The 17256-nt window shown below is 40.4% G+C and overlaps 1 protein-coding gene across 1 annotated transcript in view; it reads left to right on the forward strand.

Moving 5' to 3' along the window:
- DCHS2 (dachsous cadherin-related 2) overlaps positions 1–17256 on the forward strand; it is a 122905-nt gene that overhangs the window by 35726 nt on the left and 69923 nt on the right. Inside the window, exon 2 of the mRNA XM_042469673.1 lies at positions 16136–16327. Within this exon, the coding sequence (XP_042325607.1) occupies positions 16136–16327 (192 nt within the window). The remainder of the gene's footprint in view (positions 1–16135; positions 16328–17256) is intronic.

Genomic DNA, 17256 nt, shown 5'->3' on the forward strand with positions numbered 1-17256 from the left:
CTAATGGGTAATTTGAAAATGGATATACAGAGCGTGCTTAGATGTACTAGGAAACAAATGATTATCTCTGAGGGCTAGTTCTCACTAGCAGCACATAAGAAGGTATTGATGAATACTGCTGGTGAACTAAAAAACAATTCAGGCCTAAATCCAGTTACTAGTCTCAGGCAAAGTAAATCTGTTCATCGTGTGGATTTACATAAACACTGAATGACAACTCAGTAGCTGATTAAGAGCATCCTCTCTACAAGTGGAACTAGTAATTGGATTAAGCCTAGGCCACATCTACACTGCAGAATTAATGCAGTTTGATACCACTAACTGCCATGGCTTAGTGCTATGGAATTCTGATATTTGTAATTTTGTGATATTTAGCCTTCTCTGTCAGAGAACCTTGGTGCCACAACAAAGTACAAATGTCTGGATTCCATAGGATGGAGTCATGACAGTTAAAGTGGTGTCAAACTGCATTAATTCTGCAGTGTGGCAGCAGTTTTGGAAAACTGTCTGTATGACTGTATATGTGCCTGCCTTCGAATTGAACTCTGGACATGTTTGGTTGCCTCTAATTAGAGTTAAGCTATGGAGGAAGTTAGGAGGCTGAAAAGTGTTTTGTTATTCATTGTTTTACTTGAAGCCACTTCATGGCTTGCAAAAATGTCAACATTCATTTAAGGAAAACAATTTGGGTTTTTTTTTAAAAAAATTTGTTCTTTAACTGAGACAAATCCATAACAGTTTTTATTTGTTTTCATTTTATGGATTATGTACTGTATGAACAGAAGTAATTCAGTGATGCAGTGGTTAAATTCCTGGTGATGCAGTGATTAAATACCACTCACTCACAAACCACAAGGTTGAGCGTTCAGGACCAGCCAGGGGCTCAGGGTCAACTCAGCCTTGCATCCTTCCAAGGTTGCTAAAACGAGTACCCAGCTTGTTGGGGACAATTGGCTTCCACATTGTAAATTGCTTAGGGAGTGCTTAAGTGCACCGATAAGTGGTATAGAAATGTACTTGCTATTGCTATCTTGGCGAATCTTGCTTATTCTCATCGTAACCATGCCTTCTCTTGAAAAGCTCCACTTCAGGATCAAGAGAGCCATCTAAATGCCAGGAATGGCTAGCTACTCAAAGAGGGGAATCATTCAAAACCTTGCAAAGTAGTTTGAAACAGGAGACTCTACTTAAGCAATGTTCTTCTTCACAATTTGGGAACAATTTCCCCTCATATCACAAACAACAGTGTTGTGGAGATGTCCTGGCCATCTAATGGGGCTTTTTAGGGCTGAGATCCAATAAAGATCGCAAAGATATTATGTTTTAGTGGCCTCTGACATCCATAGCTTTGAAGCTATACTATTGTTTTACCTTTTAATCTGAATAGTTTTTGGACTTTTTAAAACATTTGATACTGTTATCATTCAGTTATTTTGTTTTATTTAAAAGTATCTGTTAGTCACCTTTCAGCCCACAAAGGGCCCCTGAGAAAAGGATCAATGAATAATAATAATAATAATAATAATAACAACAACCTTTAAAAATAAATTTTTGCTCTGACTCTTATGTCATGTTTGTCGTTGGACAAAATGTGTTTTTCTTCCTTGGTGAACCTGTACTTTGCCCTGCTTTATTTATTTGATTTATATCCCACTTTTCTTCTAAATGGAACTCAAAGCGGCTTAAAATATAAGTTTGAAACAGAACAGCTAAAGCCATATGAACTAGAAAAGTTTAAAAAGCATTAAACCATCGTTCAAATTAAAACACTGAACGATTAAAGTGACATGAAGTACATATTAAAAACAGCACACCTGTTACATATCCCTCGGCCCTGGTCAGTTAGGGGCCAGTGACATCCTGCCTCAGTTGTCACCCTGCATGGGGAGGGCTATCAGTGGTGTGGCTAAAAGGCCATGCTCACCCCTTCTCCCTGTTTGAGGCGGCTATGACGGCTTGCTTGTGAGGAACCCACCACCATGGCAGGGAAGTGGGCCTGGCTGCACTCTGCCTTCTGCCTCCTCACAACAGCAGCATCCTTCATGTGAGGACATCAGTATCGGTGCAGGGAAACAGGGCCAGGCACTCTCTGTGTCCGCCCTCCTCACGGCAGCGGTCACCTCCTTGTGGGGAAACTGCTGCCACCACAGGGAAGTGGAGCTGGGTGTACTCACCCCGCTGCACCAGTGGGAAGATGGCTAGATCGAGTGTCACCTCTCTTCTAGGGTTTCACCTGGTGTGGGCTTCAGCACTGCATCCCTCCAATGATGCCACTGTTGAGGGTGAAGTCCTGTTTAAACCGGAAAGTCTTTTGCCTGTCAGAGAAAAGGGAGCAGAGAGGCAATAAATCAGACCTTCCTTGGGACAGAGTTCCTATAGCCTAGGAGCAGCCACCAAGAAAGCTGTCTCACATGTCCTCAACAGACCAGCCTGGTAGGGTGCTGGGATAGAGAGAATGCTCTCCCTCAAAGATTGTAAAATTGAGGTAGGCTCATAAGGGAAGATACAGTCGGCCCTTCTTATACACTGATTTTTTATACACAGATTCAAGCATCCACGGTTTGAAAATGTTCAAAAAAAGTATACATTTCAAATATCAAACTTTGATTTTCCATTTTTTATAAGGGACACCATTTTGTTATGTCATTATATTTAATGGGACTTGAGCATACACGGATTTTGTTACTGTACAGGCCAGGGGTAGGCAACCTGCGGCCCGCGGGCCGGATGCGGCCCGGCGAGGCCTTGGGACCGGCCCCAGCCTGATCCTTCCGCTGATTGCCACCGGGGCCTTTAGGGGGCAATTGTCTATAGAAGCCTCAGAAACATGCATTTATATTAACATTTTTTAAAAAATCAGCAAATTTTTTCGCGTGTCCCCCATTTTTTTAAAAAAAGTGTCTACCATTTGAAAATTTTGTCCTACATTTGTCCTGGTTTATTTATATATTTAATTTTTTTATTATTATTTATTTTTTTTGGTTTCAGCCCCCCAGTTGTCTGAGGGACAGCAACCCGGCCCCCGGCTCAAAAAGATTGCCTACCCCTGGTACAGGCTTTCAGACAGTCTGGGCCTAAGCCCTATGGGGCTTTGTAGATCAGAACCAACAGCAGACTAGTAGCCAGTGCAGCTGTTTCTGCAAGGGAGTTATATACTCCCTATAACCAACCTTAGTCAACCGTCTAGCTGCAGCAGTTTCTAAAGGCAGCCCCACATTGAGTGTGTTACAGCAATCCAGTCGGGATGTTATCAAGATATTAGATTACAAGGTGTTGGAATATTTTTCCAAAGTGGGGAGAGACGGCAGAAGTGAGAATATTATTCTTAGAAAACTAGCTTGCCACCCATATGAATAAACTGGAATTATTATAATTAGTATTCTGTGTGCAGAGATTTTTTTAAAACCCCAATGGAGAGCCCTCTGAACTTGTACCTGCTGTTTGAAGTAGCACGCTCCAGGGATTGTTTTATTATATCAGTTTGCTGGTTGGGAGAATGCAACCATAGTCATCATATTTTCAGGATGGAGCCTTAGATGCTGTTCATCTACATCTGGAATTTCAGACTGCCAGAGAGAAGTGCTTGAAAAGAATGTAGCTGCTGTTATTATTGTGAAATGAAGCTCTCTTCTTGTGCTGACACCAAGAAATGATTTTCTTTTCTTTTGTCTGGAACCCTTGTGGGCTTGAAGCAGGTGGTTGTGTGGTTAGATTGTAATTGAGTTCTGAGGTCAGACTCAGCTGAAATAATTTATTGAAGCTTGCACTTGAAACTTGTGAACAGTATGTGTCCTAGAGAATCGACTGCAGTACTGATTTGGCAAATGTATGTGCCTGAAATAGTGAATAGGTTGTTAAAGGTATGAAACACACACCATGGAAGGAGAAACCAAATATCAGTGATGTAAAATCTTGGGTCTGTCTGTCTGAACAGGTATACATTTTGCCTTTCTCTGTAGGCTCAAGCATAAGCAAACTGCAGCAGTCTCTCCTAGCTTGTGTTTTCTTCCTCATTAATACCTTTTGCCATCTTAATCATACTCTGATGTTGTTGACACATGTGTCTCAGTTGAAAGGTATGTATTTTATACCTTATAATATTTTCTAGTCAAGTTTGAGTCTTGCTTTGAGTATATATAATGTGACAAGGACTGTTGTAGAGAATAATGTGACTTAAGCACTGAAATGATTACAATTCTGAAAGATGTGCAGACTTTGGAGGGAAGATTTTAAAAAGCCAGTAGGATTAATACTGAGGCAAGAGGAGATTTTAAAATGGCACATATCCCTTTAGAGCTGTGGTGGGCCTGTGTATCCCAAATTTGCTGGGCAGTGGGGGAAGAGAGAAAAATGGAGGCCATCATACCCCCCCACATTTCAAGATGAAAATGTAGCTAAGGAACATCATATGTTGCCAAGCGGCATCAGAGTATGATCAAGATGGCCATTTGGGAGGAAGGAGGGATATAAATCCAATAAAATAAAATAAAATACTGATGAGAAAGAACTAATAAGCTAGGAGAGGCTGCAGCAGTTTTCTTTTGCCTGAGTCTGCGGGGAAGGGCAGGAAATTCTTCCCTCTATTGACATAACTGAGGGTAAACTACTTTTGTATTTTGAACTCATTTTGCAGCAATTAAAACAAGATGAGAGCAAAGAAAGAACATGAAAGGAAGAGAGAGAAATTGGGATATTTTAAAAGCAGCTAACAAGTGGGACTGCCACTGCCAGATCAAGACAGTTGGAGAATATGAGCCATGTGGTTTTGTTTTAAAGACAAATAAAATGCCTGGAGGCAAATTCCTGGTGGCCTGCAAGTGGTGTCTTCTTGACCAATCTTTCAAGAGAAAAGAAGCAGATCCTGTCCTGCAACCCATGGGCCTAATTTAAGACATGCAGGGTTCTGAATTCAGCCTGCAATGGGATCCAGAGACAGTACACCTTTACTTGTCTCCTCACTAAATATAATATAAAGATTATATTATTTTAAAAACACTTTCATTAAATTTTATGAAATATATTTTCTGGACGTGGAGAAGGTTGTATCCTCCCCTGCTTAATGTAAAAGCAAATGAAAGCAACAAACCCTCTTTATTTTGCTGATAAAGCTTTTTTTTAGTGTTGTAGTGTGAACCATACAGTAATTACTGTAATCTACTTTTTGGCAATGTCCCTTTGATACCTGGCAATCCTATTTATTTGAGCATCTGCCAAGGTACAGTGGCTAATAAGCTGCTTTTTAAAGTATATGCCCTGTTTCAGCCAGTGTGTATGTTTACTGTTTCTGAATGAAGCCCTTTTCTATGAACATAAACATCCTATCCCATGAGCTTTGCATGTTTATTTGTTATATATGATTTGTTATATACTGTGTTTAATGTTATGTAGCATCATTATTTTGTCCAAGAAGAAAGGGACAAGGCTCAAAGAATGCAATGTGGCATCTGAAACCAAACAGATTAGATATCTCATCTTGGGCAGAAACTATAAAAGTGATTTTAAAATGCATAACTTTTGTGGTATAGTGGTTTATGTATTAAACTAGGGCTTTGGAAAATCAGGGTTTGAATTCCTACTCAGCTATGGAATCCCACTGGGTGACCTGGGACTCTCTCAGCCTCAGATGGCGTAGCTCCTCTGAACAAACCTTGCCACGAAATCCCCATGATAGGGTCACCTTAGGTTTAGCATACTTGCTTGAAAGCACACAACAACAGCAGTGACAACAATATTTGTATGCAGTCATTTTTGCAGGAAGGTAAAATTACACACATGATCAAACAATACCTGCTTAGGCTAACACTATCTAGGAAAAAGCACTAATTTTAGAGTATTTATTTTAGTATGCACATTGATGTAGATGGTAAATTAGTCATCACTGAGGTTCCCTGTTCTAATTTCCCTTTGGCAGCAGATGAGGTGACCTCAAGAAGTCAATTTCAGATTCACCCTTTATTACTGTAAAATTACCTTTCTTATCTTTTTCAAAAAAGAATATATAATGTATAAGAAATGCTTTGGACATGGTATATCATTCTTCAGTGCAGAATCCTGGTGAGGGCTGAATTTGTTCACGGGGTATATTGACTGATAGTACAGAAGTGATAGAGCAACTCACTTCACTGTTTAGGGATGCAGCTTCTGACACGTTAAATGAAAATATAGGAATTTCAGTCAATCTCCTATCTTTTAAATGTCAAAATACTGAATTTCTTCATTCTTATCTATGGACAATTCTCATTTCTACCCCAAGAGAACAAAATAGAATACAGTGGATGTTTGGGTTCATGTTCTGTATGTGATTTAAAGGAAGAGTCTCTTGTTTGGTGTTACAGAGCAGGAGAACTGTTTTTTCAAGTGTGATTGGTAGTTTTGTTGTATTATGGTGGGAAAACAGGCATAAAGAGACCTAAATGATTGCAGTCATATAAGACGTTTTTATCTCATCGCTGATAAGATAGTTTACAGGAAATAATTTATTTTGATAATTGTCAGTAATGAGGTGCATCCAGAGAAACTCACAAGATCCATTTTCTTCTGCATTATTCCTGTGAATATTTTCATTTCAGTAGAACAAAATCCAAAATACACAGCACAGTGATAACTTTATTAGGTCAGTTAAAGGACACAAAGTATATCGCACTAGCCTTTGAAGCACAATGCTTCTTCATCAGGCAAGGATGGTTAAAAATCAAGCAACTGAAGAAACGTCATGTTGCATCATGTCACAGATCTTCCTTGCCTGAGATGTCACATAAGGGTCCATGCAGACACAAAGTTGAAGAAGAAGTGAGGCCAATTTTCTGCCACTAGGTTGAGTCTGAACCTCTTTCCTTGCACTCTCCAGTAGGGAATGAAAGGGCTTGTGGACCTCATTCAGCCCTCAACTCTATTTTGCCCAGTGCCATACCACTGTAATTGTAATTAAAAAAACAAAGCAAAACAAACCTCCCAAAACAGAATCTTATGATTAGCATGTACAGGGAATGCAAAGAACACAAGGTGGGAGGGTGAGATATCTGCTCAAGCTCAAGTCCTGAAAAACTCATAAGAGAGTTACTTTAAGCTTCCCCTGCTGGGCCTGAATGAAGCCTTTGGCTTTTAGGTCTGGCAAAGAGCTAGCTTTGTCCCCCTAGCTTCACACTGGTTGTCCTCCCCAGAAGATTGCAAAAAAGATGCACGGCTTTTCTAGGAAGGTGACAGGTTCAGGAAGGTCACAAGGAAAATGTTGCCCCCTGCACCTCCCAGAACCATGTTGCAGCCTGCAAGTGGGTTTTTCAGATGAATTTGGGTCCTCGCATTCTTCCAGTAGCCACAGACACATAGGACAACTATGGTAAACAGAAACAACGGCTTCCTTGCACACTACACATATTATAACATTGATTAACTCCTCAGGAGGATGCTCTAAACCAGGTTAGCATATCTCCTCATTCCCAGCACACCACAGTCCAAAACTCCCTCTGCCATTCATATGGTTATCCTCCCACCCTGGTCTTAGGTAACATTCCTGCCTCAACAACCATAGTTAAAACTGAACTTGTCACCTCATCATCATACCTACAGGTTTTGTATTTCTATGGCCTGTTACAGACAGCCAAAATAAAGCTGCTTCGAGTCACAGTAGAGATATGGTGTTTCAATGATGCATGCGTCCTAAGAGTCCAGAAGTCGCACCAAAGCCATGCTCCAGCCCTAAGGACTGGAGTGTGGCTTTGGTGTGGCTTCTGGACTCTTAGGACGCATGCATCATTGAAACACCATACCGCCACTGTGACTCGAAGCAGCTTTATTTTGGCTGTCTGTAACAGACCTATGAGTGTTCATACAGTCTGATTATAAAGGCTCTCCTGGTGCCGCAGTAATTTTCATGCATCCGAGGAAGTAGACCATGTCTATGAAAACGTATTGTACAACTTCTTTTGCACAGTTGGTCTCAAAGGTGTTACAAGAGCTCTTTGCAAAGTGATATTCCAGACTAACATGGCTGTGTCTATTAATTCATAGGCTGAATTAATAGCACTTAAAGCCAATAAGTGGGGTGGCCTCTATCTGCATCATCCTTTCACTGAGACTATTCTAACCCCTAAGCAAGTATCTGAAGCAAGATGCAGATGTGTGACACTAACATTGCCCTTTTTATTCCCATATATGATTTTTAAATGTTTTGCCTGCATCCTACAAAAGCTAGTGTGATGTATTTTCCACCTTTATAATAAAGGTATTGTCTCAATGTATCTTTTTTTTTTAACTGTATGGCCAACATGGCTACCCTTACAATTACTTCATTTGGGTGTTTCATAAGTTTTCTTTTTAAAACAAATGGATTCTGACAGCTTGCATCAGTAAGCCCCATTCAGCTTCAGTCAATCTGAATTGCCTTGAGTAAACAATTTTTCAGTTGTTCTAAAGAAGTGCCACATTCGTTAATTTTATTGAAAGCATGCTTCACCAAAGATTTGCTTTCAGTGCAAGCATGAGAATCTAAGAGTTGCTGCTTGCATGTTACAGGAGGTTCCATTGAGATAAACTTCATTTACAAACAGAAGTGAAGAATAACCTTATAACACATTCAGTGTTTTCTTCATTTAGCTGCTTCTCGATTATGAAGAACAGCCTATCTCTAAAATAAGGCTGACAGCTCTCACTTTCTTTGACAGAACGTGCGTGATGCTCGGCCAGGGCAAATGTAGGTAAAGTTTGTCATTTCCAAAGAAAATGAATGTATATGATTCCAAGATGTCTTGGAAGAAATAGCCTTTGCCAACAGCATTATTTATGCTGAGAAAATGAGAGAGGTCTTTTTTTTAAAAGCTGTTTGCATAAATGAGACAAGCTGTGAGGTTGGCTGTGTTTTGAATTTTCCATACACTCTGGCAAAAAATATTAACCAAAACAGCCTGAGTTTTATGACACTCCCGATTTCTTAGTGTAATTATGGTTGTGATTTACAGACTCTGTATTTTTAAAGCTTACCTGCTCTTACTGCAGGGTGCAAAGTGTTATCTTCTTTTCGTTTTATAATTGTATAGAGTGGTAAGCCACATCCTTGCTCATGTGAAGTGTCCTTATGGGAGCAGGAACCTTCCCTCAGACTTATCACTCCACATCTGAAACACCTTTCCTTTCTTCTTGTTGTTGGTTATCTTGCCTTCTTCTTTGGCATGTGGTGTCCCATGTTGCTGGTTTTGTATCATCATCTTCACTGCTGCTATCCTCCTGAAGATGTAGGAAGTGACTGGAAAGGTTCTGAATCCCTTCTTTATGGCCTACTCCTGAAAGTGACTGTCCTCAATGGTGTTTCCTCACTGTTAAAGCCCTCTTCATTTTTCTTATTGGTTTCTTCCTGATTCTTCCTGTTGGTTCTGTAGGTGCTCTTGTCCTTGGGTTCTATCCAGGTAGTCTTCCTGTTCTTGGATGCATTAAGAGACTCAACACATAGCTGTAGTTCACTGACCTTCTCTTCCAAGAGAGCTACCAATATGTACTTGATACAGGTATATTTGGTGAGGGGTGTTTTTTGGCACAAAGACAAACGTTGCTCATACATTGCAACAGACAACTATGGATCCTTTGACCTCCATCTCTGCAGTTATTTATCTCCCTTTTCTCCCTGTAATATCTATATGGGATATAACTGACTCAAAGGTTAGCTGCCTTTCCCTACCTGGAAGCTTTTCCGCTCATGGTAACATCAGTAAAGGTTGATGAGGAAGATGAGCTACTACTTTCCTAGAGCTTCACTTTACTTTCTGCTTATATTCACTTGTTTTATGCTGCTCCAGAGACTCGGATGCAAACCAAATTCAAATTATAAGAAAAGAGAGCCCAGCTAAACTTTAGGAAGGACTTTCTTACTGTAAGAGTTGTTCAGGCAGGGACATAGCCAGGGGTGGGGGGTCCTTGGATCCGGACACCCCCCTTCCGTTAGATAAAATGAATGGTGCGTGCTGCCATGCTACCACACCCAAGCCACATTATAATGGTGGCACTTGTCTGGACCCCCCCCCCCTTTCCCCAAATCCGGCTAGTCCCTGGTTCAGGAGTGTGGCTGCTTTGGAGGGTGGGCAATTTGGAGGTCTTTAAGCCGAGATTGAATGAACTTTTTTTTCCAGAAGTGCCATAATTGTATTCTCCTGCAGGCTGGGTATTGGACTAGGTGGCCTTTATGGCCACTTCCAATCTAAGTTTCTAAGATTCTATGACAGCAGTTCCTTCCCACCCTATCTGTGCTAGGGATTTAATTTGAGATTTTCTGTGTGCAAAGCATATATGCTCTGAGTTTTGCCTTTTTTCTATTTCCATTTTCTTTGTTTGATTACTGCTGGGTTCCCCTGTTCCCTTGCCTCCTTCACATATGCAAACATATGCACAGGCTCTGCACATATTTTTGTAGCTTGGAAAGGATGAAAATGCACTGTACTTGTGTACTTGGTTTGGAATCACTGGACAGTGGAAATTCAAGTCCTAACTTGTTAGAATAGATAAATGTTAGGAAACCAAACTGCTGTCTGTATGGCTGCCTGTAATTTTCAGTGATTGCACATGATTGTCATATATTAATAGTAAGCATAGAATCTCAGCATTTGGTTAAATATTGATCTTTGTGGTGTTTGCAGATGCTCTGTATATTCCTTCAGGAACTTCAGTGAATAAATGAATGGCTAATATGTTCTAACAGCTTCTGTCAATGTAGCAGAAATCACAACATACTTGGTATTCAATACTATGCAGACCCATTTCAGAGGAAAATGCTTATAATTTACACATGATTTGATACAGTGTGTTATATATTACTCTCTAACTGTAACTATGGCTTCACTTCTTTTAAGCAAAACATTTTAATTGTTCTACTTAAATTCAGCAGCCATGCCAGAGTTTCACCATGTAGTCTGGCTATTTTTTAAAAAAATATTATGCTACAGTCAGAAACTACTTAAAGGTACAGAACAATAACAGCAATAAATGGGGAAAATAATATCATGCAGGGAAAAGATAATATCAGAATTCTATGTTGCCATTTTAAAAAAAAATACAGTGTGTTGTATATTTTATAGTATTTTAAAATGAAAGCAATAGGATGTTAATGGTCCAGAACAGATGTGTAGGAAAAAGCAGGTAGAACTTGCATTTTCTGGAAGCCGATTGAATCACCGCTGTCTGCACCAGCCCCTTCCAAGACAGCCCAAATGTGCATGGCTTCATCACACAGTGTGGCATTAAGCCACACTGCTAGGTAATTTTTTGTTGCCTCCCTACCACGCATGCGCATCGTTGCACAAACACATGACAGCCTGATACCTAGATGCCATTGCAGTGGATGCCCGCCCCGTTGATTAGCCACACAGTCCACCTGCAATCCTTCACTGGTACAGGGCATCTGAGTAGTAAAACACTGGCCAATCACAATCATAGACCCCCAAATGCCTCCTTTACCTCCCCCCCCAACATCCCATGCCTCCTCTTGCTTTGGTTTGTGTATGTTGTAATTACATCCACTGGAGGTGTCACAATTTCACTTTTTTGCATTGTCGCCCCGATCACTTGGTTACAGTAGCTCTGTGTTTTGTTTTTTTAATGTGCACCTGCACCAGTGCATTTATATGCAGCCTTAGGATGGATCACTCCTTAAGAACTGCTCTTGCTTTGGGGTATTTATATGCAGGGGTAAAGGTGCACAAACACCCAAGCCACCCACGATTATACATCAAATGCCCGTGTGAATAGAGCTGTTTTTCTTGCTGACGAAAGGCCAACCTTGCTTCTCGCAGAAGGGCATTCCAAGGGCAGGGGCAGCCACCGAGAAGACTCTCTCGTGCATCCTCACCAGGCGATCGTGTGATGGTGTCAGCACCAAGAGAAAGTCTTCTCTGGAAGGTCTTAGGGATCTAGCAGGTTCATATGTTGGCTACTGATTATACAATATTCATCCTGTTTTGCTTGATGCAAGCCACAAAACATTTGGTAGCACTCTTGTTCAGTGTAAAAGCTTTTTTCTTTTTACATTGATAGCATTCAGACTGTTTTTTTAAAAACAAAATTGATTTGTTTGGCTTTTTATGATTCTTCACTGTCTTCTATTATGGGAGAGGAGAGAAAGAGGGGGAAAGAGAGAGAGAGAGAGAGAGAGAGAAGGAAATGGGGAGAATTCAGAATTAATGTGTTTTTCCACCAGTAGGTGAAAACTTTTCTATTCCAACAGGCTTTTAAGAACTGGCTCAATGAGCATTTAGTGGTGTGCTGTCAAGATGTTTATTTTATGTTTTTAAAGAATTTTAATGGTTTTAAATCTATAGATTGTTTATTTACATGTCAAAATAATTTAAATATTCTTAATGCTTTTATATGTATTGTTATCTGAATTGATTTTAAGGTTTCCATATCTCAGGATGCACTCCCACATTTGGTAGGTCACCTCCTGGCAACAAGCAGGGTTTAAAATTCTAGGTTTTAGTGGAGTCAGCTCTGGGTGAGCAATATAGGAGATTATTGCACACCAAATCTGTGCTGTGATAGACGTGGGCTGTAACCATCACCAGCGAATCTTAACACGCTGTTCCATGCTCAGGCAGTAGGCAGCCTGTATCCTAGCTGGGCTTCTCCCGCAGCTTTTGAAGAACAGGATTTTCCTGTTCCTGAAAAGCTGCCAGAGAAGCCTGGGTTGGATTCACGCTGTCTACTGAGTGGGGCAGTACAATGCCTACTGCCTGGGCATTGGGTAGTGTAATAAGATCTGTTGGTGATGATTACAACCCGCATCTATCCCGGCATAGATTTTGCATTCGATAATCTCCAAGGTTGCATGTGAACCTCTGGTGCACTAGAAAGCCTTCTGGCTGGCAACGCAACTTACTTCATTTGGCAAAATTTAATTAAATCAATTGTAGTAATTTGCAAATACATTTAATTTCCAACCAGGAAAATATATTCTGTCTGTCTGTATGTTGAAATGACATATTTGAATGTGGTTTCTTCCTAAGCGTAATCATGACTTGCATAATACTACCACCTATGACATGCCCAGGAGCCATCCCCAGATTTCAGGTTTTTAACCAGAAATCTCAGGGCCTGGGATGATCCTGACCTGGCAATTCTAATTTGTTTACACCAAAGTCTACCTCACTCTCAACCTTGAGCTTGCAAGATCTCCTCGCTTTCTCTTGATATTTGGGGAGCTTCCAATTCAGGTTTTGTCAATATGGGGCAGTGGCAGTATGTACAACTTATAGTTTTGTTCTCAAACTAGTCTGATAATTTTTCTCTTAAATCACAGTTTAGTTATAAACTATGGTTTAGGATCTTTTTTTATTAGATATAGTTTTTGTAAGCTTCACTTTCCTTATGCAGACTTAACGGGAAACTGGCTGTTTGGTACTGGAGTTAGAGGGTTTACATTTCTTTCCCTTTTATGTAAAAGAGAAAGGGGAATGATGGGCATGTGAAAACTCACATTTTTGGACATCATGTTCTTGTGTTGTATCAGAACATACTAAAGAAGGCACAAAACTGTCTGATCAGCCATATTTCTAGGAGAAGGCATACTAGACAGCCCATATACGATGAGCCAATGGCTTGCTTCCAACCTTTTAAAAATGGTTAAGAAGATTATCTGTGCACTCTCCATATTGGTTAAGGCAATAGAATTGTGATTTAGCAGATTATCACACGAGGACCATTTACAGTTTAATAACGCTATTACATGGGTTTTTCTTGGCAGAATTTATTCAGAAGGGGTCTCCCCTTGTCTTCCTCTGAGGCTGAGAGAGTGTGACCCGCCTAAGGTCACCCAGTGGGTTTCCATACCTAAGCAGGGATACGACCCCTGGTCTTGTTGTCCTAGTCTAACATTCAAACAACTACACCATGCTGTTTTTGTGTGTAGATACTTTGTTGTTGTTGTTCTACTAGAAAGGGTTAAATGTATCTCTGCATAACTTCAGAATGTGGGAAAAATAATACACAGTGGCCCCTTGGTATCCACTGGGATTTGGTTCCAGGACTCCTCCCTCAATGAATACCAGAATCTGTGAATGCTCAAATCCCATTAAATAAAATGGCATAGTAAAATAGTGTGTGTGTGTGTGTGTGTGTGTGTGTGTGTGTGTGTGTATACATACACACTCAAACTGTGAATGGCTGAATTCATGGATAAAAAATCTGTGGATACAGAAGGTTGACTATATAGTTAAAATGTTATGGACAGCTGTTAATGTTTTATGGCAGGGTTTTACTGACCATTTAATCATTTATTTGCAGTTTCAGTTCTAGATTCTGGTACTGCTATGGGATAGCTCACAGAATTGGCTGCAGCATCTATATACTCATTTCAGGGTCATATAGATATAAGGGTGAATCTCAAGGATATGTGAACTTTGGAGCGTGCCTTTTCTGGAGTAAGGGAGTTTTAAAAAATATGCCCTTGTTGTGGAAATTGCATCTACCTGACTATATCTGGTACTATATTAAATATCTGTAATAGCTCATGTTCCCGATAGTTGACATCCTGTGAGCAGTTCACAGAATGAACTTAAAAAACATACAGTATAAAAACAAGCCCGTGGACCAAGTGCTTTTCCAAATTGTTAAGTTGAATTTCAGTCCATTTAATGGGGAGGAATCTAAGAGAGGATTCTCTAGTTACATTTCAAAAGACTTTGGCCAGAAATCAATTTGAATGGACACATTTATTGTTCTGCCTCAAATATTAATTAATCATAGAATCATAGAGTTGGAAGAGACCACAAGGGCTTTTAGTGCAACCCCCTGCCATGCAGAAATGCAGAATCAAAGCATTCCCAATGGATGGCCATCCAGCCACTGTTAAAAACTTTCAAAGAAGGAGACTCCACCAAACTCCATAGGAGTGTGATCCACTGTTGAACAGCTCTTACTGTCAGGAAGTTCTTTCTAATGTTTAGGTGAAATCTCTTTATGTGAAATATAAAAGTAGTAGAACATTTAGTATGTCCAAAAGAGCAGAGTTTATTACCATTTATTATCTAATTATTAAGTTACTTGCTGTTAATATGCTCTAGCTTTATAACTACTGTACTTCTGTCTATCTTTAACTGCACATGCTTAAGCTTCTTTTAGCAATTAATGATTTCAGGGGACAAAACATTACAGTGCACACGAAGGGATAGTGGAAGAGTAAAACAGTTGATAGCATACCTTGTGGGATAACAGCGTTGTTGCTCTGGTTGTAGTGTTGTATTTGTTGAAATAATCTTCTGGGTTTTGTGCCAGATCAAACTGTCTGACACAGATTTTGATTAGATTAAATATCAAAGATTGCTAGATTAAAATATCAAAATGAAGAGCATTTTGGTAACTGGTTATGTCCATCCCACCTGACTTTCCTTCTAAATGACAGTCTTCACCATTACAATACTAATCGTCATTTTTGCAAAATGAAATGTAGCTATTCTGAGTGTAAGAAAAAAAAAATCTCCAAATCCATATTATCATAATATCTTAATAATATGTGCAAGCTTGTGAGGATCTTCAGATCTTTTCATCATGCAAGCTGTTACAAAAAGTTGGGTGAGGCTGAGGAACTAACTCAAATTAATGTTGAAATCTTGGTGTCTTCATGAGATCTGAGGTGGAATGTAAGAGGAGACATCTGAAAGGACTTTGAAATGGAGTCATAGTAAGTGATGTGATGGTTTTAAGTTTCATTTGAAGTAAGTCCTAGAAACAGTGGGAGCAAGAATGGCATAAAAATGATCTTCCATTAAAAAAAATCCAATTGCAAACATAGAACTTGCTTGATGTGGAGTGACACATGTTTGTGTGTATGTCTTCAAGTTGTTTCTGACCTGACAAGCCTAAGATGACCTTATTACATGGTTTGTTTTGGCAAGATTTGTTCAGAGTAGGTTTGTCACAGCCTTCCTCTAAAGATGAGAGAGAGTGACTTGCCCAAGTTCACCCAGTGGGTTTCCATAGCTGAGCCGGGATTCAAACCCAAGTCTTCTGGAGTCCTAACCCAACAGCCATACTGCTACATCATGCTGGATCTGGCAGCCTAAACCATCATGAAAAGTACATTTTATTTGAATAATGATGAATGTTGGGTTCCATCAATAATAATGGAAGAGATAATAGGATTGTCTTCATTGTCTCATTGCAGGTGAAGGCTACAGACATGGATGCAGGCAGTTTTGGGCAGATTGAGTACTCTCTCTATGATAGTTTCCATAGCTATGAGAAATCAAAAGCATTCCAAATTGACATGAGCAGTGGTCACATATGTGTCTCTCGGGACATTGACAGGGAACAAGATCCATCTGCATATGATCTCTTGGTGAAAGCTACAGATGGGGTAAGTGTCTTTGTTGAATAATGCCACTCTTGCAAACCTTTGTTGTTGTTCTCTCTGTGAAGGGTAAGAATACCACTGTCCATCACTGGGTCTCCATGTGTTCTGTAAGGAAAGCATACTATTTTCCGTATCATTTAAAAAACAGATTCTGTATTTATTTCATTGTGTTTGCTCTAGCTCAGTACTGGAGAACCTGTGTCCTTCTAAGTGGTATTGGACTCAATGGTGCAGAAGATGGGTATGGGCCATTCATATTTCAAAGGCTGAAAGCTGTCCACCTGTGTTTTAGTTCTAGGCTATGATCTGAAGTACACTGCTCTTTTTATACAGTTGGCCCTCCACATTTTTGGCTTTGACTTTTGTGGCTTTGATTATTTGAGAATTTGATTAATATGTTCTCTCTAGGACTCTAGGTCCTCCAGCATGACTCTATGGTCAATTCCTGCTGGATGTTGACCATAAAGCCATTATGGATGACTTAGGCATGGTACGGACTGCCCCAAAGGGGTGGCCTGCAGCCATCCCTGTTTGTGCCAGATTGGGGCCAGGGAAACCTCACAGGCAACCCCTGCGGTCCCAATCCGGCATTTTTCCAGGCCAAAGAGAAGTGGCAAAATACAAGTGGGAGTAGAATGCCACTTCTCTTTGGCCTAGAAAAGAGGAACCCTGGCGCCTTAGGCACCCAGTGTACCCCCGCGGGGCCAGCGCTACAGAGGAGAAAGGGGCAGCCCCTCTCCCCTCTGCATTGTTGGCATGGCCATTTGGTTGCCACGCCAATGATGCATGCACTGAAAAGGAGCTTTGTACCAGAACTCTTTTCCATGCCACTGCCAGGCTGTCATAAGCGGCCTGGGGTGGCGCAAAGACATCACGCCATGATGCTGCTGCTGGCACGTTCTAGGGTTAGGGACCGTGCAGTTGGTTGGTGT

Source organism: Sceloporus undulatus, chromosome 5 (genome assembly GCF_019175285.1).
Source record: "Sceloporus undulatus isolate JIND9_A2432 ecotype Alabama chromosome 5, SceUnd_v1.1, whole genome shotgun sequence".
NCBI classification, from domain to species: domain Eukaryota; kingdom Metazoa; phylum Chordata; class Lepidosauria; order Squamata; family Phrynosomatidae; genus Sceloporus; species Sceloporus undulatus.